Below are 26,692 nucleotides of genomic sequence, written 5' to 3'. Positions count from 1 at the left end.
TCTGCTTCCACGGGTTTGGATTTTTTTTTTTTCGTTTTTGGCAAATAATTTGTAATGCAACCAAAATGACAGAGTGCTTGAAGTTTAAAAGATGGACGGGAAACTATTTCAACTTTATCTTTATCTGACACGGATAAAACATTTTTAATACGCTCATCTGATTCAAACTTGAGTAATTTTTGATCTTTCTAAAATGTTTTGTTGCAACAAAATATACAAGCGCTCCAGTTGAACGACTGCATTCTAGAACGTATACAAATACCCGAAACTGAGGGACAACAGTCAGATAATTGTATGTTGTCATTAAATATCAGACTAGAAACTTCCTCGCTCTAAAAGGGGGAACAAATATGTTTGTGTAAGTTTTGTAGCATGAACGATGATAAACTGCCTGCACGGAGTTCTTCAAATTAACAGCTATCGCATGAAACATCTTGATGTTCACCTCATCCAATCTTTAATGCAATGCAGATACAAAAATCGACTTCCCTAAACTGGTAAATTGACTCAAAATTTCAATCGAGGTTTTTTTGGCATATTGTGCACTGCATAAAATTTAATGACTTTTGTCTTTTCTTTGGACTAAATGAAGCAAGTTGCAAAGGACTTGACATATCACAGAATATTTACTCAAACAAAGTATGTGGCATATATCAGTGCACTTTAATTGAAAATATGTGTATATAATAGCGAAAAAGGTAGTAATTTCATATATCATTTGAGAGCAAATTATTGACTAATTATACACAAAATGTGACGGAAGGCAAGTGATTGAGTTCCATGTTGAAATTGAAGATTTTTACTCCATTCTTTTTCCATTGATTTCTTAAGGTTTTTTTCATATTTTGGTTCCGAAATTTTTATCACTTATTAGTTTTATTAAATGCTATATGCATAAAATATTATGGGATAATTTTTATTACTACTATGAAGAAAAAACTAAAGTTTGAGTCTGAATTTGCAATTAAAATTACCTCAATTTGAAATAGTCTAAACTTTATAGATTAGAAGAAAATAAAATACTGAATAGAATATTTTGACATATAAAAATAGCTTCAGGAAAAACTATTTCAATTAAATGTAAGCAAACATACACATTTTTTCATTTTGAAAAAGGGGGGTTGAAACTCTCCAATTTACTACCAGTCATTAAAACGACTCTTTAGAAAAAAGTGACCGTACGAAATTCTGACGACAGGGCAAAAACTAAAGAAGACATATTTGTCTTTAAGTTAAGACCATTTTTAGCCGTGTGTTATTTGGGGAGATTAAACTCGCCATCTAGACGACTTTTTACACTTCTGTCAACCCCCTATTAGCTTTATATAAAACCAGGTTTAATCCACCATTTTCTACATCAGAAAATGCATGTACCAAGTAAGGATTATGACAGTTGTTATCAATACTTTGGATGTGAAGAACTTTTGATTAATTCATTTGCTTATTGACTTTCCGTTAAGAATTTCCTAGGTGTTCAGTATGTGTGTTATTTTATTTTTCAAACAGTATGGTTGTGTTCTGTTTAAATTACAATGGTTGATTTGGCGCTGCATGTATCATTGTCATAATGTGATCTTATTTTTACCTGTAGATGGTACCATTGTCATAATGTGATCTTATTTTTACCTGTAGATGGTATCATAGTCATAATGAATAAACCATAATATTTACATCTAAACGTTTTAGGTAAATTCAGGATATTCAAATGACAAATCAGGAATTACAAAGTCATAATTGTCTACCTACAATTAAAACACAATTATATCAATCCTTAGAAAGGAGTTTTACTCACATCAAACATGACTCACTTTTGGAAATGTGTACATGCAATGATCTGACAGAAAAGAAAAGGTCAAATTTAATAAATAATTCAAGAAATACGTGATTACACTTTTAATGATTAAAAAAGAATAGTTTGTAACTTAGTAAACATCTACTAAATAAAAACAAACAATACTCATTAACAATAAAATTCTAAAAACATAAAATACAATCATTAACAACTTAAATCCATACAACTTTGAATTCTATATGATCTATAATAATAACTTAGTAGCATAGTCAGAAAGAAAATCCTTCTTCAGGAAAAAATTCCCAAAACAATTCATAAATCATTGAAATTCAGAAACAAAAGTGAACAGGCTGAAACGTTTTGCCTGCTTAACTTATAATCCTCATTGAACTTGTATTTAAATATGCAACTACAGGTATTGCAAACTTAACATGATCCGTGATCCTAATAAATGAAGTCTAGGTCAGACTAACCCTACCAGAGATGGCAACACTTTGCTAGGTGTAAAAAATACTAGATTTGTGTATGGACAATGTAATATCAACATATACTGAATAGAAATCTGAAAGATAATGTCTGCCACATCGTTTTCTATCTATGTTTCTCGCTACTTATGAAATAACAATGTAAACATATTCAGATTTAATATATCTTACTTCACAATACTATATACAACAATAATCACACTGTATTACCAATACTAAAACAAAGATTATCAAATAGCTGCCTTCTTGGTCATACTAAAAACCATAAAATAATATTGTTAATGTTAAACATCATCAAAACACAGATTTAAAAGTTTTTGTGATTTTTTTTATATTGAACAATATTGCACCTTTAGTAATTTAAAAAAAAAGTTATGATATCATAAAGCAAAACATTAAAAACCATCAATAACAGATTCTGTCTATGTACAATATTCCACAATTTAAAACACAATGATCATGATAGTATATATCTTTCACAAATTGTAGATATTATGCTAACAATTATTTACCTAGGCAATCATACAGAAATATGTTACAGCCATATGAAGCGATTATCATGAAATCATAATGTGCAGAAATTTACAAAGCTAATGCATGCATTATATATACACATAACTAAGTCCTCTATGCAATTTTTTTCAAAAAACATTTATACAAATCAAAAACGTATAATTAATAAAAAAAATATTTCATTTAGGGATTGTTAATCTGAAACTTTAGGTTCCAATTAACTTTTGAGTTGTGTTCCCCAAGTTTACTGATCTTGGATCCTCAATGCTCTTCAACTTTGCACTTGTTTGGCTTTATAAATATTTTGATATGAGCGTCACTGATGAGTCTTATGTAGATGAAACACGCGTCTGGTGAACTAAATTTTAATCCTGGTACCTTTGATAACTATTTACCGATCGTGACCTTAATAAGCAATCAACACATAATCATGGAGCTTGTGAAAAATAAGTGAGCTGATAGAGCCATGTTGATTTTTTTTTTTCATATATTCCATAGTTTTCAATTTTTTAATCAAACAGATCATAACAGTTATTTTAAAAATGATTTGGTGCATTACATGTTTCTTTTGGAATGGATTAATACAATAAAGTATTATCATGATTGTATCACTTTTATATTAGTTGTAGATATTATCACCGGCATAATAGTATTCTTATATGCAGGTACTTACTACCAAGGGAAATATAAGCAGAACAAAATTAAGAAAATCAAGATATAATCTTATCTTAAAGTTACCTCTTGTTCCTCTTAACATTGAATGATATACATTAGACTAAAATGTTAAATTCAAATGTAAAAAGTCATACAAATGGACACCAATTAAATGTGATATTACACAAAGCATCATTAACTAAATCAATTCACATAAAAAACAATTGTTATTCAGTTATTAACTATACAAATCTAGTACACTGGTCTTTTCACTTATAATAACATCAAAGCTTCTGTTAGACTGGTTCTGAAGTCTGTGTTACACAGTTATCCATTTTTTCAAAGAAAATCATAGTTCATTTAATAGATTCAAAAAGGGCTCTGATAGGCATTAATCTTTGGCATCGATCATTATTGACTTTTAAAAGTCAAAAGGTAGTCTGAATGGATCCTCAACAAGTGCATGTACTATTATTGGTAAACTCAAAAGGTGCACTGAAAGGAGCTTCATCTTGTGTGTCTATTATCATTTAGTAAAGTCAAAAGGTGCACTAAACGGAGCTTCATCTTGTGTGTCTATTATCATTTAGTAAAGTCAAAAGGAGCACTGAGTGGAGCTTCGTCCAGTGTATCTAAATCTGAGGCAGAAGGTGAAATTCCATCATCAAATCCACCAGTCAAATTAAAGGGAGATAAATTATTGTGATCTCCGTTATCTCCCCCTGTCAGAAATTCCATTTCTGTATCAACTGGAGAGGTCTGAAAAATAATGTTTTTAATTAGTTAGAGTATTCTTATGTTAAAATGAAAGGTTTGCAAGGAAAAATCTAAAATATCATGTTCAAAATATATATGCTTTTATATTAAATATAGTAATTAAATAGATGATTTTTACAATATATGAAATGATCATAAAAGATCACTTGAATAAGTTCAGTAGTATTATTATTCTAGTGTTTCACATATTGCAATGTTAAGTAAATAGATTTGGACATTGCATTTTAAGCTGCCATAGTGAATTTATCAAACCCCTAGTATTGTCATTACTTTAATTATATTTTTGTGATTTTATAGTATTTTTTACCCATTGAGTATTTTGCAGCAGTGAATTCAGTAGTAAAGGTAGAGAATAGACTCAACTGTATTTCCTCCTTATGTGGAGAGTTTGTTTTTACAGTAGTGAATATGGAGAGTAGTCTTACCTGTATCTCCTCCTTAAGTGGAGAACTTTTTGCAGTGCTGAATGCAGAGAATGGTATATCTTTATACGAATCACTTCCATCCTAGTAAAAGGAGTAAATTTATTGTGTAATGTAAACCAAATATACTTTTGCATATTCAAAGGAGAAGACTTCTCTTAAGTTTGTAAATCTGCACCTGGGGAGGTCAATTGAATGCGGTCCTTTTATGTGTATTTTTTGTAACTAAGTCTGAAAGGCAGTTCATGTTAACTTGTATTTATACAATTTTAAAAACTAAATGTTGATATAGATTTATATCAAATGCTTTCTGGCTATAAGGTATTGCTTAGTTTTGTTTAAATATGCCAAGTAGTTTTAGAGGAAAGAAATTAGAAAAGTTAACAGACTATGAAAAAGGAACACAAATTTATGATCCTAGCTAACACTGACACACTGTGAGGTAAAAACCATATTTGTATAAAATTTAGTCAACTTAATGATAAACCTTTTAAAAAATATTAAAATCATGGTACCCAATAATCGTGAAAATCAAACTTGACCTACAGGTAACTTGTCATGATAAAAGGATACACTGAATTTCAAACCAATGTCTTCAAGCATGAAGAAAAAGGTCTGGAAAACTGATTTGCTGGACTGTGCAAACCTAAAGTGACTTTGTCGAAACGGGACTAATAACTTAAGGTAGCACAATACAAAGATTTTGTCACTCCCAATCAGACAACTTTAAACTGATGTAATTCATTTCATCCTTCTTTATATTTTATAAATGAGGTACCAAAAGAAAGAAGAAAGATTAATCTTTCAAATTGTGATTATTTCATTATGACATAATTATTACATAATTAATTATTATGTAATTAGTCGCTATATTGTGATGTCCACACTTGAATGAATTTAGCGTCTTTGTTTTTCATAGCATCCCAAAATATTTTATAGATTCTTGTACAACACAGCTTGACCTCCAAAACTGTGTCTCAGATTTCCAAAAACATCAATAGAACAAATTTTATACCCAATTGAACTAAGTGGTCTCTAATGAATTGATGTTGCAAACTTCATTGAAGATTTATGAGAGAATGAAATACAATAGGAAAAATCTGAGACACTGTTTTGGAGGTCAAACTGTGTTGTGCAAGAATCTATAAAAATGTTTAGGATGCTATGAAGAACAAAGAAGCTAAATTCATTCAAGTATGGACATCACAGAATGGCAACTAATTACATAACAATTAATTATGTAATAATTATGTCATAATGAAATTACCACAATTTGAAAGATTATTCCTTCTTCTTTCTTTTGGTACCTCATTTATAAAATTTAAAGAAAGATGAGTGGAATTACAGCAGTTTAAAGATGTCTGATTGGGGATGAAAAATCTTTGTATTGTGCTACCTTAATATTGTTTTATGTTACATATAACTATAATTACTTGTATGCCAAGCTGCCCTTCATTTGGAGTTGTGGATCTACTACGCTGTTTGCCCTTGTCTGTTCTGAGACTTTCCATTTGAACTTTGACCTTTTCTGTCATCCAATCAGGAATACAGAATCCTACTATTTCATCCATCATAACATTGGCATTGTTTCTAAAAACATAAGATATACAAACAGCCTCATTTATACTGAAGTGAATGTCGAACACACATGGCCTTTTTTTATAATGATGCTACAGTCCATATTTCATTCTTGTGTCCATTTCTACAAATGATCTATTTTCCTGTACACATTTTAAAATTTTGTTTACATGACATATTTTTATATCGATGTTACTATTCACATTTTATTTGTACACATGCATACCTGTCAACTCACCCGTTTTTTGCGGGTGACACCCGTTATTTTCACCTCTCACCCGGGAGTTTTTCTTTACCCGGCGGGTCCCGGGAATTTCTAACATTACCCGTTTCACCCGGATTTCTGACCGGAATTGTTTCCGGTATTTAGAAGTAATACGACCTTCGGTTTTATCGGTCTTTTTCAATGTAACCAAAAGTCAAAATGTAGGACTGTTTACCTGAGCTACGTACCGTGTAAATTAATGTTCTCTGACCGTGAAATAGCTTCAGGTTATACCTGTGGAAAAACTAAAACCACCCAAATAGTAAAGAGGGCCCTTTCAGTTGAAAATAACAAAGTGGTAGTTGAAAACAAGCCAAGATTTTTTGTTTTGTCAAAACTTGCTAAAACATTACTGGTTTTGCCAAACAGCAATGCAGACAGTGAGAGGGCATTTTCTTTAGTAAAGAAAATAGCTACAGAGTTTAGGGCTGATCTTAATAAGGATACACTGTGTGCTCTTCTTTCTTGTAAAATGAATACACATTTGCATTGCTATGAACTGAAACCAAGTGCAGTTCTTTTAAAGAATGCCAAGTCTGCTACTATGGAATATAACAATAGTCTGAAATAAACTTGTATACATGTTCTAACTGTTTCATATACATATTGACTATATAAATTATATATAAACATATTTTTGTTCTTCAATTGAGCCCGCAAAATGTCGTACGCGTTATGACCTGAGATTTTTTTTCTCAATGCAGGTCATGACCTGACTTTTCATTTTCAGAGGTTGACAGGTATGCACATGACATATTTTTGTACTGAATGACTGATTCTTTGTTGGTCCCCTTCAGGATTATTTTCATTAAAATTACCTATATTCATCGTCCTCAGCCAGGTCTTTAACGTCCTCAAGTAACATCATGTAAGCTTTCCCTCCAGTAGCTGGCATCTTATGGTTCTCATATAGCCATTGTTTGTCATCCTGGTCGCCACAATACTGAAAAATAAACAATATTAAAAATACAACTCTAAACAGCTCTAACTACTGGCCTCAGATTTTATATAGCCATCCTTTTAATTATATTGTAATCAACAGCATTTTGAAGAACAAATCAAATCAAAATAAGGCCTCTAGAGTGTGATACATTCGTTATACAGTCAACTACTGACCCCCTACAGATCCATCTCCAGCCTCACCCCCTATGGATTTTACTAACCCTCTATGGATCTACAGGGGGTCAGTAGCGAACCATATAACTTATAATGTGGTACATTTACAGCAGATGATTTAATACAAATTTTAAATGTATGTTTTAAGATTGTTTTCTATCAGTTTCATTAAAATGGAGATAACAATATTGTAGTTTAAGCTCAGACGTCATCAATTTGTAATTTGAAGGTCGCAAATACTGGTTTACTGGCTCCACTAATGTGTCACCAGTAAATCTAATTTGCAACCATCAAATCACCAATTGATGCTGCCAAAGCTTAAAATACAATACAGTTACTGTATTTCCTCAATCAAGTCCTTTTTAATACTTCATAGTTCTATGATGCTTAATATTTAATGGAAAACATATACAATGGGACATTATGTGATGGTACCTAGCATGTAAAATACTAACCTTAAATACATCAGGATGTTTTATATATATTCTACCTCTAGTCGCCCCTAATCCTAGTGCTCTGAAAAATACATCAATAATAACTACTTATTGGAAAATTACAAGAAATATCATTCTTAACCAAACATACATGAATACAGCAAAAACCAATCATTAAAGACAAATACTTAATTCACAAATATATTACTTTTTATACAAACAGGTCTGAAAAAAAACCTCACTGAAAAGACAATTGATATATATTTCCCCTCTTAAATCTTAATCCATATATGTGTATTCTATTGAACTACAAATAAAGCTTGTATCTTGGTAAAGATAAGTTTTGACAATGGATTAATATTGTTTATAAAGAGAGTGTATTTTCTGCCACACTACATAACCTTGATTTGACTTATAAAAATATATACATGTAACAGTGATAAAAATACCAAGAAAAGAAATGATTAACACTAAGAACTTACATACTGTATACTTACTTATTTGCCCTGGCTCCCATAATGTATTGTGTATTAGAATCTAGTCTGTTAGAATCCCACTGTAATCAGATGATAATAGGGTAAACTGATTATTGCTTGTATAATGTTCAATGACACAAATTTATGGTAAAATATAATGAAAAAGGTAAAGTTCTTTATAAACATATTCAGATTATACAATTCTGGAAAACACTTGCACATACAGGAATTATTTGAGACTTTCTAGTGACAAAAGTGACAATAAGTCATTTTCCTCTGATGTGCTTTATCATTTCATTAGCGACTTTCTGTTTTAAATTTCCTAGGAGTTCAGTATTTTTGCGGTTTTTCTTTTTTCTGAAGTCCTTGGTAATGTGACAACTGAGATATAGAAGTAGTGTTCTTTTTACCTTAGGGCCTTCTCTTTTGACAGGTTCATTGGCTTTGGCAGGCTTAGATGGCGTAGATCTCCTGTAAAAACAACATGACATTTTAATACTCCAGTAGTATTTAAATACAACCATGAGAAATATGGCTAATTTAAATAAATAGGATTTAATATTCCAATACTAACAAACTACTACTTGAGGTCTAACAACTTACTGTTCATCCCAAAGGTATAAATTGGTGGAGGTCTGCCATGACAAACTGCTATTGGACCCCAAGGAATAAATTAATGGAGGTCTGCCTTGACTAACTACTATTGGACCCCAAGGAATAAATTGATGGAGGTCTGCCATGACAAACTGCTATTGGACCCCAAGGAATAAATTGATGGAGGTCTGCCTTGACTAACTACTATTGGACCCCAAGGAATAAATTGATGGAGGTCTGCCATGACAAACTGCTATTGGACCCCAAGGAATAAATTGATGGAGGTCTGCCTTGACTAGCTACTATTAGACCCCAAGGAATAAATTGATGGAGGTCTGCCTTGACTAACTGCTATTGGACCCCAAGGAATAAATTGATGGAGGTCTGCCTTGACTAACTACTATTAGACCCCAAGGAATAAATTGATGGAGGTCTGCCTTGACTTACTACTATTGGACCCCAAGGAATAAATTGATGGAGGTCTGCCTTGACTAACTACTATTCGACTCTAAAGGAATAAACTGTTTTGATATCATTACAAACTTTAACTTACCCTGAGGAATAAATTGGTGGCCTTCCCTTTTTCTGAAAGATATAAAACCATAGTAAGTTGCCAAATACACAATAAGTTCAAATCCAGGGACTGATCAAGCTGTCTATTTTATAAAGGACATATCATCTTAATCCTAGTTATAAGATTATCATTTCATTATAAAGACTCAATGTTTTTACTTGTAATTTAGTTAGTTGAGTATGCTGCTATGTAAACATTGAAAAATCTTCATAAGCACAATAACATTAAGTGTCAATCCTTAAAGAAGTGAATTTTAAGTTGCGAGACCTAGGCTCTCAGCCATTAAACTTTACTTAGTACTGCAAGTACATAATTTGTGCTCAAAAGGCCAAATCGAGTATTTTGGTTAGCTGATTTCTGAGTATGAGTACGATAATTGTGTTCGTAATTTTTATGACTACACAGCTTGACATAACTTTTTTACTCATTGAGGATTGCCAGTCTATCAAGTGTCAAGCCTTAAAGAAGTACAATCGGAGTCAGAGGGACCTGACATAGCTATTTGACTCAATTACAGGTCAAGAGTCTACACGCTGTATCATTTCAATAGTGTACCTCAAACTGAATAGGATTTTTCTCCTGCTAAATTTCCTTAAATTTGAACTTAAACAAATCATGGTACATTATGTGCATTTTTTATTGATTGGACAATGGAATATAATCAAGTTATATTGGAGTTAAAAAGACAAAATTCCTCCATTTATTAAGTGTTGGAAGAAATTATTTTTGAACCAATGAGGTTCAACTGTAATCTTTACAGATAGATAATTCTTACCACCTAATCAAAACTTACTCTGTTATACAATATATTCATATTATTTACAGCACAATGAGGTTCAAATGTAATATTATACAATATTAGTTTACAGACCTTTCTTGGTTGAAATGGCACACTCTTCTCAGAATCTGTATCTGAGGCATTTCTCTTTCTGTTCAGTGGAACAGGCTGTAATTCATATTTTAAAAGTTATTAAGTTACAAGTTTATTTTAAATTCAAATGTTATATTCCTCTTTTCAGCTTGCACAGAAAATTGGTCGACTGTAAATACAGCATCAGAAAACTAACACTTTTACCATTTTAAATCAGTCAGTAGCATTACTTAAACAATTATGTTTCAAAATCACCTATTCAAGTAATATTGGAAAAAGGCTCTTTTAAATATAACTGGTATATCCGTAATATTTGTAATAACTATTTTTACATTCTATACACGAGTCCCAGTAGAGACAAGCAATTTTGTAATGAAATTAATGCTTTCAATTTATATTGGCACTCAACTAAAAAACTCATGGTGGTTAGAGAAGGAATTTGTGTGAAAGTCATAATGGTATGATGACGCTCGATGTGGAGGAAGTGTGACAGGATTACTTCCCTCTGTAAATACGATAAATTCTTAGTCGTCAGCGGTTGAGCTAAGGAAGTACTTCTTTATCTCAGTCTCTAAAGGCTCTGCCTTGTAACACATAGGTCCCAGGTTCAAGTGGAGACAAGCAATTTTGAAAACAAATTTTCACAGACATTTGGTTTTTTATCCCAAGAAGTAAACAAGAGTGTGCACGCTGAAATGTCTCGCCTTCTTTACTTAACATTGATATTTGTTGATAGTCCTAAATATAAAGCTTTATTACAACTGTCACATAAACTTAACATTAACCAAAAAAATTAAACATTGACCAATGAACCATGCCAGGCAGACATGTAGAGCTAACTATTCCTCCATACAACAAATAAAGTTGACCATTGCTTATACTTTTAGAGAATTTACAGAACAAAACACAACAAGAGGCTCTCAAGAGCCTGAATCGCTCACCTTAAATTTTTTGCTTAAATCTTCCATCAATGATTATTTTTGGTTTTCAATTTATATGAATGGTTCTTCAATTCTGTCATATCTTCTTCAAAAGCAAAAACAAGAGTGGACACACTGAAATGTCTCGTTTGTCTCGTGTTCATAATATAATTTATGATGAAAGTATAAAAAAACATTGTATACCCCAAGCATTACATTATTGCTGTTTACAGTTTATCTACATCTATAATAATATTCAAGATAATAACCAAAAACAGCAAAATTTCCTTAAAATTACCAATTCAGGGGCGGCAACCCAACAACGGGTTGTCCGATTCATCTGAAAATGTCAGGGCAGATAGATCTTGACCTGATAAACAATTTTACCCCGTGTCAGATTTGCTCTAAATGCTTTGGTTTTTGAGTTATAAGCTAAAAACTGCATTTTACCCCTATGTTCTATTTTTAGCCATGGCAGCCATCTTGGTTGGTTAGCCGGGTCACCAGACACAATTTTTAAACTAGATACCCTAATAATGATTTGGCCATGTTTGGTTAAATTTGGCCCAGTAGTTTCAGAGGAGAAGATTTTTGTAAAAGAGAACTAAGATTTACGGAAAATGGTTAAAAATTTACTATAAAGGTCCATAACTCCTAAAGGGGTCAACTGACCATTTCGGTCATGTTGACTTATTTGTAAATCTTACTTTGCTGAACATTTTTGCTGTTTACAGTTTATCTCTATCTATAATAATATTCATGATAATAACCACAAGAGTGCACACGCTGAAATGTCTCGCCTTCTATACTAATCATTGATATTATGTTGATAGTCCTAAGTATAAAGCTAAGCTTTATTACAACTGTCACATAAACTTAACATTAACCAAGATAACTAAACAAAGACCAATGAACCTTGAAAAAGAGGTCCAGGTCAGATGAACCATGCCAGGCAGACAGGTACAGCTAACAATGCTTCTATACAACATATATAGTTGACACATTACTTATAGTTTAAGAAAAATAGACCAAAACACAAAAACTTAACACTGTGCAACGAACCATGAAAATGAGGTCACGGTTAAATAAAACCTGCTCGACTGACATAAAGATCATAAAAAATTTCCATACACCAAATATAGTTGACCTATGGCATATAGCATTAGATAAAAAGACCAAAACTCAAAAACTTAACTTTGACCACTGAACCATGAAAATGAGGTCAAGGTCACATGACATCTGCCCGTTAGACATGTACACTTAACAATCATTCCATACAACAAATATAGTAGACCTATTGCATATGGTATGAGAAAAACAGACCAAAACACAAAAATTTATCTATAACCACTGAACCATGAAAATGAGGTCAAGATCAGATGACACCTGCCAGTTGGACATGTACACCTTACAGTCCTTACATACACCGAATATACTAGCCCTATTGCTTATAGTATCTGAGATATGGACTTGACCACCAAAACTTAACCTTGTTCACTGATCCATGAAATGAGGTCGAGGTCAAGTGAAAACTGTCTGACAGACACGAGGACCTTGCAAGGTATGCACATATCAAATATAGTTATCCTATTACTTATAATAACAGAGAATTCAACATTACAAAAAATTTGAACTTTTTTTTCAAGTGATCACTGAACCATGAAAATGAGGTCAAGGACATTGGACATGTGACTGACGGAAACTTCGTAACATGAAGCATCTATATACAAAGTATGAAGCATCCAGGTCTTCTACCTTCTAAAATATAAAGCTTTTAAGAAGTGAGCTAACGCTGCCGCCGTAGCCGCCGCCGTAGCCGCCGGATCACTATCCCTATTTCGAGCTTTCTGCAACAAAAGTTGCAGGCTCGACAAAAAACAGCAAAATTTCCTTAAAATAACCAATTCAGAGGCAGCAACCTAACAATCGGTTGTCTGATTCATCTGAAAATTCAGGGCAGATAGATCTTGACCTGATAAACCATTTAACCTCATGTCAGATTTGCTCTAAATGCTTTGGTTTTTGAGTTATAAGCCACAAGAGTACACACGCTGAAATGTCTCGCCTTCTTTACTAATCAATGATATTATGTTGATAGACCTAAATATAAAGCTTTATTACAACTGTCACATAAACTCAACATTAACCAAGAAAACGAAACATGGATCAATGAACCATGAAAATGAGGTCAAGGTCAGATGAACCATGCCAGGCAGACATGTACAGCTAACAATTCTTCAATACAACAAATATAGTTGACTTATTGCTTATAAATTAAGAAAAACAGACCAAAACACAAACACTTAACACTTAGCAATGGACCGTGAAAATGAGGTCAAGGTCAAATAAAACCTGCGTAACAGACATATAGATCATAAAATATTTCCATACACCAAATATAGTTGACCTAATGCATAACGTATTAGAAAAATAGACCAAAACTCAAAAACTTAACTTTGACCACTGAACCATGAAAATGAGGTCAAGGTCAGATGACACCTGTCAGCTAGACATGTACACCTTACAATCATTCCAAACACCAAATATAGTAGACCTATTGCATATAGTATAAGTAAAACAGACCAAAACATAAAAACTTAACTATAACCACTGAACCATGAAAATGAGGTCAAGGTCAGATGACACCTGCTAGTTGGACATGTACACCTTACAGTCCTTCCATACACCGAATATACTAGACCTATTGCTTATAGTATCTGAGATATGGACTTGACCACCAAAACTTAACCTTGTTCACTGATCCATGAAATGAGGTTGAGGTCAAGTGAAAACTGTCTGACGGGCATGAGGACCTTGCAAGGTACGCACATACCAAATATAGTTATCCAATTACTTATAATAAGAGAGAATTTAACATTACAAAAAATATTTAACTTTTTTTTCAAGTAGTCACTGAACCATGAAAATGAGGTCAAGGACATTGGACATGTGACTGACGGAAAGTTCGTAACATGAGGCATCTATATACAAAGTATGAAGCATCCAGGTCTTCTACCTTCTAAAATATAAAGCTTTTAAGAAGTTAGCTAACGCCGCCGCCGCCGTAGCCGCCGCCGGATCATTATCCCTATGTCGAGCTTTCTGCAACAAAAGTTGCAGGCTCGACAAAAAACTGATTTTACCCCTATGTTCTATTTTTAGCCATGGTGGCCATCTTGGTTGGTTGGCCGGGTCACTGGACACAATTTTTAAACTAGTTACCCAAATGATGATTGTCGCCAAGTTTGGTTCAATTTGGCCCAGTAGTTTCAGAGGAGAAGATTTTTGTAAAAGATAACTAAGATTTACGGAAAATGGTTAAAAATTGACTATAAAGGGCCATAACTCCTAAAGGGTCAACTGACCATTTTGGTCATGTTAACTTATTTGTAAATCTTACTTTGCTGAACATTTTTGCTGTTTAAAGTTTATCTCTATCTATAATAATATTCATGATAATAACCAAAAACAGCAAAATTTCCTTAAAATTACCAATTCAGGGGCAGCAACCTAACAACGGGTTGTCCGATTCATCTGAAAATTTCAGGGCAGATAGATCTTGACCTAATAAACAATTTTACTTAGTCAGATTTGCTCTAAATGCTTTGATTTTTGAGTAATAAGCTAAAAACTGCATTTTACCCCTATGTTCTATTTTTAGCCATGCCGGCCATGTTTTTTGATGAAATGGGAATTACAAAAGTGCACACGCTGAAATGTCTCGCCTTCTATACTAATCATTGATATTATGTTGATAGTCCTAAGTATAAAGCTAAACTTTAATACAACTGTCACATAAACTTAACATTAACCAAGATAACTAAAAAAAAACCAATTACTTATAGTTTAAGAAAAATAGACCAAAACACAAAAACTTAACACTGTGCAATGAACCGTAAAAATGAGGTCACAGTCAAATAAAACCTGTGCGACTGACATAAAGATCATAAAATATTTCCATACACCAAATATAGATGACCTATGGCAAATAGTATAAGATAAAAAGACCAAAACTCAAAAACTTAACTTTGACCACTGAACCAGTACACCTTACAATCATTCCATACAACAAATATAGTAGACCTATTGCATATAGTATGAGAAAAACAGAACAAAACACAAAAATTTAACTATAACCACTGAACCATGAAAATGAGGTCAAGGTCAGATGACACCTGCCAATTGGACATGTACACCTTACAGTCCTTCCATACACCGAATATACTAGCCCTATTGCTTATAGTATCTGAGATATGGACTTGACCACCAAAACTTAACCTTGTTCACTGATCCATGAAATGAGGTCGAGGTCAAGTGAAATCTGTCTGACAGACATGAGGACCTTGCAAGGTATGCACATATCAAATATAGTTATCCTATCACTTATAATAACAGAGAATTCAACATTACAAAAAATCTGAACTTTTTTTTCAAGTGGTCACTGAACCATGAAAATGAGGTCAAGGATATTGGACATGCGACTGACTGAAACTTGGTAACATGAGGCATCTATATACAAAGTATGAAGCATCCAGGTCTTCCACCTTCTAAAATATAAAGCTTTTAAGAAGTTAGCTAACGCCGCCGCCGCCGTAGCCGCCGTCGGATCACTATCCCTATGTCGAGCTTTCTGCAACAAAAGTTGCAGGCTCGACAAAAACACAAACTTTATTCTAGATACCCTAGGAATCAATCAGATGAAGTTTGGTTTGAATTGGTTCAGTAGTTTCAGAGGAGAAGATCTTTGAAATAGTTTACGACGGACGGACGACGACGGACGGAAGACGACGGACGCCAAGTGATGGCAAAAGCTCACATTTCCTTTTGGAAAGGTGAGCTAATAACTTAACACTAAGCAATGAACCATGAAAATGAGGTCAAGGTCGAATAAAACCTGTGCAACTGACATATAAATCATAAAATATTTTCATACACCAGATAAAGTTGACCTATTGCGTACAGTATTAATAAAAAAAAGACCAAAATACAAAAACTTAACTATAACCACTGAACCAAGAAAATGAGGTCAAGGTCAGATGACACGTGCCAGCTATACATGTTCACATTACAATCATTACATACACCAAATATAGTAAACTTATGCATATAGTATTAGAAAAAAAGACAAAACACAACAACTAAACTATAACCACTGAACCATGACAATGAGGTCAAGGTCAGATGACACCTGCCAGCTGGACATGTACACCTTACAATCCTTCCATACACAGAATATACTACTCCTATTGCTTATAGTATCTAAGATATGGACTTGACCATCAAAGTTAACCTTGTTCACTGATCCATAAAATGAGGTCGATGTCAAGTGAAAACTGTCTGACGGGCAAGAGGACCTTGCAAGGTACGCACATACCAAATATAGTCATCCTATCACTTATAATAAGAGAGAATTTAACATTACAAATAATTTTTTTTCAAGTAGTCACTGAACCATGAAAATGAGGTCAAGGACATAGGACATGTGACTGACAGAAACTTCGTAACATGGCATCCTGGTCTTCCACCTTCTAAAATATGAAGCTTTTAAGAACTGAACTAACGCCGCGGGTGCCGCCTCCGGATCACTCTCCCTATGTCGATTTTTCTGCAACAAAAGTTGCAGGTTAGACAAAAAACTAATCATTCTGAAACCTTAATTGCCTTCAAGATACACTTTTAATGGATAAAGCAACTTACTGTATTCTCATCTCGTACAGGTGTGGTACTCCTTTGTTCAGTGCCTCTCCCCTAACATCTGTAGTGAACCTCCCCTGTAGACCTCTACACAATGAGATAAAGCAACTTACCGTATTCTCATCTCGTACAGGTGTGGTACTCCTTTGTTAGTGCCTCTCCCCTAACATCTGTAGTGACCCTCCCCTATAGACCTCTACACAATGAGATAAAGCAACTTACCGTATTCTCATCTCGTACTGGTGTGGTACTCCTTTGCTCAGTTGTGTACATCTTTTTTGCCTACAAAGTAAATGTAAATATTACATCAAATTAGAATTAGATTGATAACTCATCTCACTCGGCTTTAGTTACTAGTTACATATTCTCAATACTGTAAACCAACTTATTTTAGCGAGCAATTTATTTTGGCAACATTTGTGAGTTGAAAAATATGGAGATTATAAATCTTTGTGATAACATGTTAAACTTACATCTTTCCTTATCTATCAACATCAAGTCAAGTCAAGTCAATTTAAAAATTGCGCTGTTAAAATGTAGGACTTAATGCAAAATAAATTTATGCTCTCAAACTTTCACATTTTCTTCAATTCATATTAAGATAGATATTTGTTACATTTTGGTTTAAGGTAAGAGTGCATGTAGTATGTAAAAAGTTAAATAACCAAAATACCAAACTCCATGGTATATTCAAATCAGAAAATCCCTTATATCAAATGCCAAAATAAAAAACACATCTAACAAATGGATAACAACTGTCATATTCCTGACATGGTATTTACATTTTCTTAATACATAGAAATTTGTAGATTAAAACCTGGTTTCAGAGCTAGTTAAATTGGGTTTAACTATATACCAACCTTTGATATTCAATATAATAATGAACAAGCCTTTATATGCTTATCAGTAGATTGCAAGAATAATAGGTCAGTTAGATAAACGTACATATCTGTAAAACCAGCTGAATATAGTGTGTACTCATGTACAATACATAAAGTAACACCTTATCACAACTAGGTTTTTTTTTTATTTTTTCAGGGATAAGATTAATGAAACATACCTTTTGTAAGATTTAAAAAAAATAGTCTGAAGCTTGTACATGTAATTTACCTCTTCTAGAATTTGTCTGCACACAGCTTGTACATGTTCATCTGTTACTGAATTCTCACCATTATTGCTCTTTATATTCTCTATTCCAGGCTTAAAAAACTTCTATAAAAAGAACAAACAAGTCATATGTTTTAATTGCAGTCGAGTTTTGTATGATGGTATTTTTTCCATAAGAACTTCAGGTTCTAGAGAGACTTGTTAAAAAGAATTTAGCTTTGAAAGTGTTTTCATCTTCTAAAATAACCGAAGTTAAATACAGTTCCTTCGTTTTTCCTGTTTGAATGGTTTTACACTTTCATTTTTGGGCCCTTTACAGCTTGCTGTTCGGTGTAAGCCAAGGCTCCATGTTAAAGACCCTTCTTTGCTTTACATTGTCACTAGGGGCCTTTTATAGCTTGCTGTTCGGTGTAAGCCAAGGCTCCATGTTAAAGACCCTTCTTTGCTTTACATTGTCACTAGGGCCCTTTATAGCTTGCTGTTCGGTGTAAGCCAAGGCTCCATGTTAAAGACCCTTCTTTGCTTTACATTGACACTAGGGGCCCTTTATAGCTTGCTGTTCCGTGTAAGCCAAGGCTCCATGTTAAAGACCCTTCTTTGCTTTACATTGTCACTAGGGGCCTTTAAAGCTTGCTGTTCGGTGTAAGACAAGGCTCCATGTTAAAGATCCTTCTTTGGTTTACATTGTCACTAGGGGACTTTTATAGCTTGCTGTTCAGTGTAAGCCAAGGCTCCATGTTAAAGACCCTTCTTTGCTTTACATTGTCACTAGGGGCCTTTTATAGCTTGCTGTTCGGTGTAAGCCAAGGCTCCATGTTAAAGACCCTTCTTTGCTTTACATTGTCACTAGGGGCCCTTTATAGCTTGCTGTTCCGTGTAAGCCAAGGCTCCATGTTAAAGACCTTTCTTTGCTTTACATTGTCACTAGGGGCCCTTTATAGCTTGCTGTTCGGTGTAAGCCAAGGCTCCATGTTAAAGACCCTTCTTTGCTTTACATTGTCACTAGGGGCCCTTTATAGCTTGCTGTTCGGTGTAAGCCAAGGCTCCATGTTAAAGACCCTTCTTTGCTTTACATTGTCACTAGGGGCCCTTTATAGCTTGATGTTCCGTGTAAGCCAAGGCTCCATGTTAAAGATCCTTCTTTGGTTTACATTGTCACTAGGGGCCTTTTATAGCTTGATGTTCGGTGTAAGCCAAGGCTCCATGTTAAACACCCTTCTTTGCTTTACATTGTCACTAGGGGCCCTTTATAGCAGACTATGCAGTATGGGCTTTGCTCATTGTTGAAGGCCTTATGGTGACCTATAGTTGTTAATGTCTGTGTCATTTTGGTCTCTTGCGGACAGTCTTATTGGTAATCATACCACATCTTCGTTTTTATATTTGGCTTTAATGATTCACTTTTACAAATTAAGACTTAGAAGTAGAGTTGTCTCATTGGCAGTCATACCACATCTTCTTATTTATAGGCTTTGTATGTGTATATATGTTTCAAAAGAACTTCAAATTATTAAGTCATGAAAAATACAGTCAAGCTTTGTCAGTATATAAATCTTTCAAAATACATCAAATTCTAAGAGTCATGTTAATACAGTCAAACTTCATGTAAGTACTGTTTGGCTATGAGGTAATGTAATTACAAATAGTATGTACTGTAAGTCTATATTGCAAAAATACTTACATCTAAATACTCTTTGACTATGACATCTATTTCTTTGTTTATAAATTTCTGTAGATTTTGTCTGAGTAGGTCCAAAGTTTTAGCTGTACTTGTAATCAGACCAGCTCTGCAACCATCAATCATTCATGTTCAACATTTCATTAAAATCAAATTTTATGAGAAATTTTAAGTGTTGATCAACATTCAAATTATTTTTTTTTCTCAATCTTATGTTTTATTCATATATATCATGTATAAAAGTTACCGTTGGGAAATTTGAATCCTTAATATTCTACAACTTATTACTTGATTTGGCTTATTAATTTAATCATGAGAGTGTCACTGATGAGTCATTTATAGTGAAAACATGTGTCTGGTGTACCAAATAGTCTGGTATCATCTGTTATTTCTGTTTCGTTTATATAAGCCTCTCAAATAATTCTTGTTATGACACAAGTTAAATTCAGAATACTTCTTATGCATAGAAACAGGTCCAAATTTAAGAGCTTTTTCTCCCTACATTTCATGTAGTAAACATGTTATCTCATGAAGACACGAAATCAGCACTTATCATTTCAACAAGCTATACATTTCAAAATACATAACAAATATTAAATCATTTTGCAACTTTTGTATCAGCTAATTAAAGAAGTTTACACTGGTTCAATGTTAACTTAAATCAGGACGATATGTTGCTTTTTGTATTACTTACTTTGCTCTATGAACAGCCATGCTATGAGCTCTATATGTAGATCTGGTGTGAATACTTACTTTGCTCTATGAACTGCCATGCTATGAGCTCAATATGTAGATCTGGTGTGAATACTTACTTTACTTTATGAACTGCCATGCTATGAGCTCTATATGTAGATCTGGTGTGAATACTTACTTTGCTCTATGAACTGCCATGCTATGAGCTCTATATGTAGATCTGGTGTGAATACTTACTTTGCTCTATGAACTGCCATGCTATGAGCTCTATATGTAGATCTGGTATGAATACTTACTTTGCTCTATGAACAGCCATGCTGTGGGCTCTATATGTAGATCTCATGTGAATACTTACTTTGCTCTATGAACAGCCATGCTATGAGCTCTATATGTAGATCTGTACATAGAGTTTGTTGGTAGATTTGATAAGTTTTGTAACCTCATGTTGAAGGGGTTTCTCTGAAATATAAAACATATCAGCATGTGAACTTCTATACACGATGTATACAATGTTTAAGTATCATGAAAACCTAAATAAACCATGTTTATAATTTATTACAATGAAATCCAGGTATTGAATTATTGAATATTGACAAATAAACCATTATAAGTGGGCAGATTTAACACTTTACTTTCTCAAAACATGTAAAAAGCAAACCGTTTTAAGGTTTGGAAACTGACATGAAATGTTAAAATATGTCATTCAATTTCTCCCCAAAACTTACAGTGAAATCAAATGCCTAAGTTAATGTCCATGTGTACTGTAAATTCGGAAATTATTACGAGCATTTATCATTGCAATTTTGTCATTAAAGAACCCACAGAGAAATCAAATTTCTATGTGATTGTTCCTTCAGTAAGATATCCAATTATTAGTATACTTACCATTTTGACCATCTCTACTTTGACAGGACTGGCTTGTTTTTGATATCCAGTTTAAATTGTTATAAGTTAACTTACCATTTTGACCATCTCTACTTTAACAGGACTGGCTTGTTTTATGATTCACTTACCATTTTGACCATCTCTACTTTAACAGGACTGACTTGTTTTATGATATACCTACCATTTTGACCATCTCCACTTTAACAGGACTGGCTTGTTTTATGATTTACTTACCATTTTGACCATCTCCACTTTAACAGGACTGGCTTGTTTTATGATTTACCTACCATTTTGACCATCTCCACTTTAACAGGACTGACTTGTTTTATGATATACTTACCATTTTGACCATCTCTACTTTAACAGGTCTGGCTTGTTTTATGATATACTTACCATTTTGACCATCTCCACTTTAACAGGACTGGCTTGTTTTATGATTTACTTACCATTTTGACCATCTCCACCTTAACAGGACTGGCTTGTTTTATGATATACTTACCATTTTGACCATCACCACTTTAACAGGACTGACTTGTTTTATGATATACTTACCATTTTGACCATCTCCACTTTAACAGGACTGGCTTGTTTTATGATATACTTACCATTTTGACCATCTCCACTTTAACAGGACTGACTTGTTTTATGATATACTTACCATTTTGACCATCTCTACTTTGACAGGACTGGCTTGTTTTATGATATACTTACCATTTTGACCATCTCCACTTTAACAGGACTGGTTTGTTTTATGATATACTTACCATTTTGACCATCTCTACTTTGACAGGACTGACTTGTTTTATGATATACTTACCATTTTGACCATCTCCACTTTAACAGGACTAGCTTGTTTTATGATATACTTACCATTTTTACCATCTCCACTTTGACAGGACTGGCTTGTTTTATGATATACTTACCAGTTTGACCATTTCTACTTTAACAGGACTAGCTTGTTTTATGATATACTTACCATTTTGACCATTTCCACTTTGACAGGACTGGCTTGTTTTATGATTTACCTACCATTTTGACCATTTCTACTTTAACATGACTGGCTTGTTTTAGAAGTGATTTACTTACCATTTTGACCATCTCTACTTTAACAGGACTGGCTTGTTTTATGATATACTTACCATTTTGACCATCTCTACTTTAACAGGACTGGCTTGTTTTATGATATACTTACCATTTTGACCATCTCCACTTTAACAGGACTGGCTTGTTTTATGATATACTTACCATTTTGACCATTACCACTTTAACAGGACTGACTTGTTTTATGATATACTTTCCATTTTGACCATCTCTACTTTAACAGGACTGGCTTGTTTTATGATATACTTACCATTTTGACCATCTCCACTTTAACAGGACTGGCTTGTTTTATGATATACTTACCATTTTGACCATCTCCACTTTGACAGGACTGGCTTGTTTTATGATATACTTACCATTTTGACCATCTCTACTTTAACAGGACTGGCTTGTTTTATGATTTACTTACCATTTTGACCATCTCCACTTTAACAGGACTGACTTGTTTTATAATATACTTACCATTTTGACCATTTCCACTTTAACAGGACTGGCTTGTCTTATGATATACTTACCATTTTGACCATCTCCACTTTAACATGACTGGCTTGTTTTATGATATACTTACCATTTTGACCATCTCCACTTTAACAGGACTGGCTTGTTTTGTGATATACTTACCATTTTGACCATCTCTACTTTAACAGGACTGGCTTGTTTTATGATTTACTTACCATTTTGACCATCTCCACTTTAACAGGACTGGCTTGTTTTATGATTTACTTACCATTTTGACCATCTCCACTTTAACAGGACTGGCTTGTTTTATGATATACTTACCATTTTGACCATCTCCACTTTAACAGGACTGGCTTGTTTTAAGATATACTTACCATTTTGACCATCTCCACTTTAACAGGACTGGCTTGTTTTAGAAGTGATTTACTTACCATTTTGACCATTTCCACTTTAACAGGACTGGCTTGTTTTATGATTTACTTACCATTTTGACCATCTCTACCTTAACAGGACTGGCTTGTTTTAGAAGTGATTTACTTACCATTTTGACCATCTCTACCTTAACAGGACTGGCTAGTTTTAGAAGTGATTTACTTACCATTTTGACCATCTCCACTTTAACATGACTGGCTTGTTTTATGATTTACTTACCATTTTGACCATCTCCACTTTAACAGGACTGGCTTGTTTTATGATATACTTACCATTTTGACCATCTCCACTTTGACAGGACTGGCTTGTTTTACAAGTGATTTACTTACCATTTTGACCATTTCCACTTTAACAGGACTGGCTTGTTTTATGATTTACTTACCATTTTGACCATCTCTACCTTAACAGGACTGACTTGTTTTATGATTTACTTACCATTTTGACCATCTCTACCTTAACAGGACTGGCTTGTTTTAGAAGTGATTTACTTACCATTTTGACCATCTCTACCTTAACAGGACTGGCTAGTTTTAGAAGTGATTTACTTACCATTTTGACCATCTCTACCTTAACAGGACTGGCTAGTTTTAGAAGTGATTTACTTACCATTTTGACCATCTCCACTTTAACAGGACTGGCTTATTTTAGAAGTGATTAACTTACCATTATGACCATTTCCACTTTAACAGGACTGGTTTGTTTTATGATTTACTTACCATTTTGGCCATCTCCACTTTAACATGACTGGCTTGTTTTATGATTTACTTACCATTTTGACCATCTCCACTTTAACAGGACTGGCTTGTTTTATGATATACTTACCATTTTGACCATCTCTACTTTAACAGGACTGGCTTGTTTTATGATTTACTTACCATTTTGACCATCTCCACTTTAACAGGACTGGCTTGTTTTATGATATACTTACCATTTTGACCATTTCCACTTTAACAGGACTGGCTTGTTTTATGATTTACTTACCATTTTGACCATCTCTACTTTAACAGGACTGGCTTGTTTTATGATTTACTTACCATTTTGACCATCTCCACTTTAACATGACTGGCTTGTTTTATGATTTACTTACCATTTTGACCATCTCTACCTTAACAGGACTGACTTGTTTTATGATTTACTTACCATTTTGACCATCTCTACCTTAACAGGACTGGCTTGTTTTAGAAGTGATTTACTTACCATTTTGACCATCTCTACCTTAACAGGACTGGCTAGTTTTAGAAGTGATTTACTTACCATTTTGACCATCTCCACTTTAACAGGACTGGCTTGTTTTATGATTTACTTACCATTTTGACCATTTCCACTTTAACAGGACTGGCTTATTTTAGAAGTGATTAACTTACCATTATGACCATTTCCACTTTAACAGGACTGGTTTGTTTTATGATTTACTTACCATTTTGGCCATCTCCACTTTAACATGACTGGCTTGTTTTATGATTTACTTACCATTTTGACCATCTCCACTTTAACAGGACTGGCTTGTTTTATGATTTACTTACCATTTTGACCATCTCTACTTTAACAGGACAGGCTTTTTTTATGATATACCATTTTGACCATCTCCACTTTAACATGACTGGCTTGTTTTATGATTTACTTACCATTTTGACCATCTCTACTTTGACAGGACTGGCTTGTTTTATGATTTACTTACCATTTTGACCATCTCTACTTTAACAGGACTGGCTTGTTTTAGAAGTGATTTACTTACCATTTTGACCATCTCCACTTTAACATGACTGGCTTGTTTTATGATTTACTTACCATTTTGACCATCTCCACTTTGACAGGACTGGCTTGTTTTATGATTTACTTACCATTTTGACCATCTCCACTTTAACAGGACTGGCTTGTTTTATGATATACTTACCATTTTGACCATTTCCACTTTAACAGGACTGGCTTGTTTTATGATTTACTTACCATTTTGACCATCTCTACTTTAACAGGACTGGCTTGTTTTATGATTTACTTACCATTTTGACCATCTCCACTTTAACATGACTGGCTTGTTTTATGATTTACTTACCATTTTGACCATCTCCACTTTAACAGGACTGGCTTTTATTATGATTTACTTACCATTTTGACCATCTCTACTTTAACAGGACTGGCTTGTTTTATGATTTACTTACCATTTTGACCATCTCCACTTTAACATGACTGGCTTGTTTTATGATTTACTTACCATTTTGACCATCTCCACTTTAACAGGACTGGCTTGTTTTATGATTTACTTACCATTTTGACCATCTCCACTTTAACAGGACTGGCTTGTTTTATGATTAACTTACCATTTTGACCATCTCTACTTTGAAAGGACTGGCTTGTTTTATGATTTACTTACCATTTTGACCATCTCTACTTTAACAGGACTGACTTGTTTTATGATTTACTTACCATTTTGACCATCTCTACTTTAACAGGACTGGCTTGTTTTATGATTTACTTACCATTTTGACCATCTCCACTTTAACAGGACTGGCTTGTTTTATGATTAACTTACCATTATGACCATCTCTACTTTAACAGGACTGGCTTGTTTTATGATTTACTTACCATTTTGACCATCTCCACTTTAACAGGACTGGCTTGTTTTATGATTAACTTACCATTATGACCATCTCTACTTTAACAGGACTGGCTTGGTTTATGATTTACCTACCATTTTGACCATCTCTACTTTAACAGGACTGACTTGTTTTATGATTTACTTACCATTTTGACCATCTCCACTTTAACAGGACTGGCTTGTTTTATGATATACCTACCATTTTGACCATCTCTACTTTGACAGGACTGGCTTGTTTTATGATTTACTTACCATTTTGACCATCTCCACTTTAACAGGACTGGCTTGTTTTATGATATACTTACCATTTTGACCATCTCTACTTTGACAGGACTGGCTTGTTTTATGATTTACTTACCATTTTGACCATCTCCACTTTAACAGGACTGGCTTGTTTTATGATTTACTTACCATTTTGACCATCTCTACTTTGACAGGACTGGCTTGTTTTATGATTTACTTACCATTTTGACCATCTCCACTTTAACAGGACTGGCTTGTTTTATGATATACTTACCATTTTGACCATCTCTACTTTGAAAGGACTGGCTTGTTTTATGATTTACTTACCATTTT

General features: G+C 33.6%; 1 protein-coding gene across 2 annotated transcripts in view; it reads right to left on the bottom strand.

The window, feature by feature from the left end:
* Positions 1-1,878: 1,878 nt before the first annotated feature.
* LOC139528920 (uncharacterized) overlaps positions 1,879-26,692 on the bottom strand; it is a 47,828-nt gene continuing 23,014 nt past the window's right edge. For both annotated transcript variants that reach the window (XM_071325157.1, XM_071325158.1), the window contains 13 exons: positions 20,999-21,102; positions 19,954-20,059; positions 18,276-18,377; positions 17,388-17,447; positions 10,552-10,626; positions 9,660-9,691; positions 8,923-8,983; positions 8,534-8,592; positions 8,058-8,118; positions 7,305-7,429; positions 6,077-6,233; positions 4,647-4,727; positions 1,879-4,203 (listed from right to left, as the gene is read on the bottom strand). In XM_071325157.1, coding sequence (XP_071181258.1) covers positions 4,027-4,203; positions 4,647-4,727; positions 6,077-6,233; positions 7,305-7,429; positions 8,058-8,118; positions 8,534-8,592; positions 8,923-8,983; positions 9,660-9,691; positions 10,552-10,626; positions 17,388-17,447; positions 18,276-18,377; positions 19,954-20,059; positions 20,999-21,102 — 1,200 coding nt within the window. In that variant the 3' untranslated portion in view covers positions 1,879-4,026. The remainder of the gene's footprint in view (positions 4,204-4,646; positions 4,728-6,076; positions 6,234-7,304; positions 7,430-8,057; positions 8,119-8,533; positions 8,593-8,922; positions 8,984-9,659; positions 9,692-10,551; positions 10,627-17,387; positions 17,448-18,275; positions 18,378-19,953; positions 20,060-20,998; positions 21,103-26,692) is intronic.

This window comes from Mytilus edulis, chromosome 6, assembly GCF_963676685.1.
Source record: "Mytilus edulis chromosome 6, xbMytEdul2.2, whole genome shotgun sequence".
NCBI lineage: Eukaryota > Metazoa > Mollusca > Bivalvia > Mytilida > Mytilidae > Mytilus > Mytilus edulis.
Note: the sequence above shows the minus strand (reverse complement) of the source record. Positions and strands in the feature narration are given on the sequence as shown.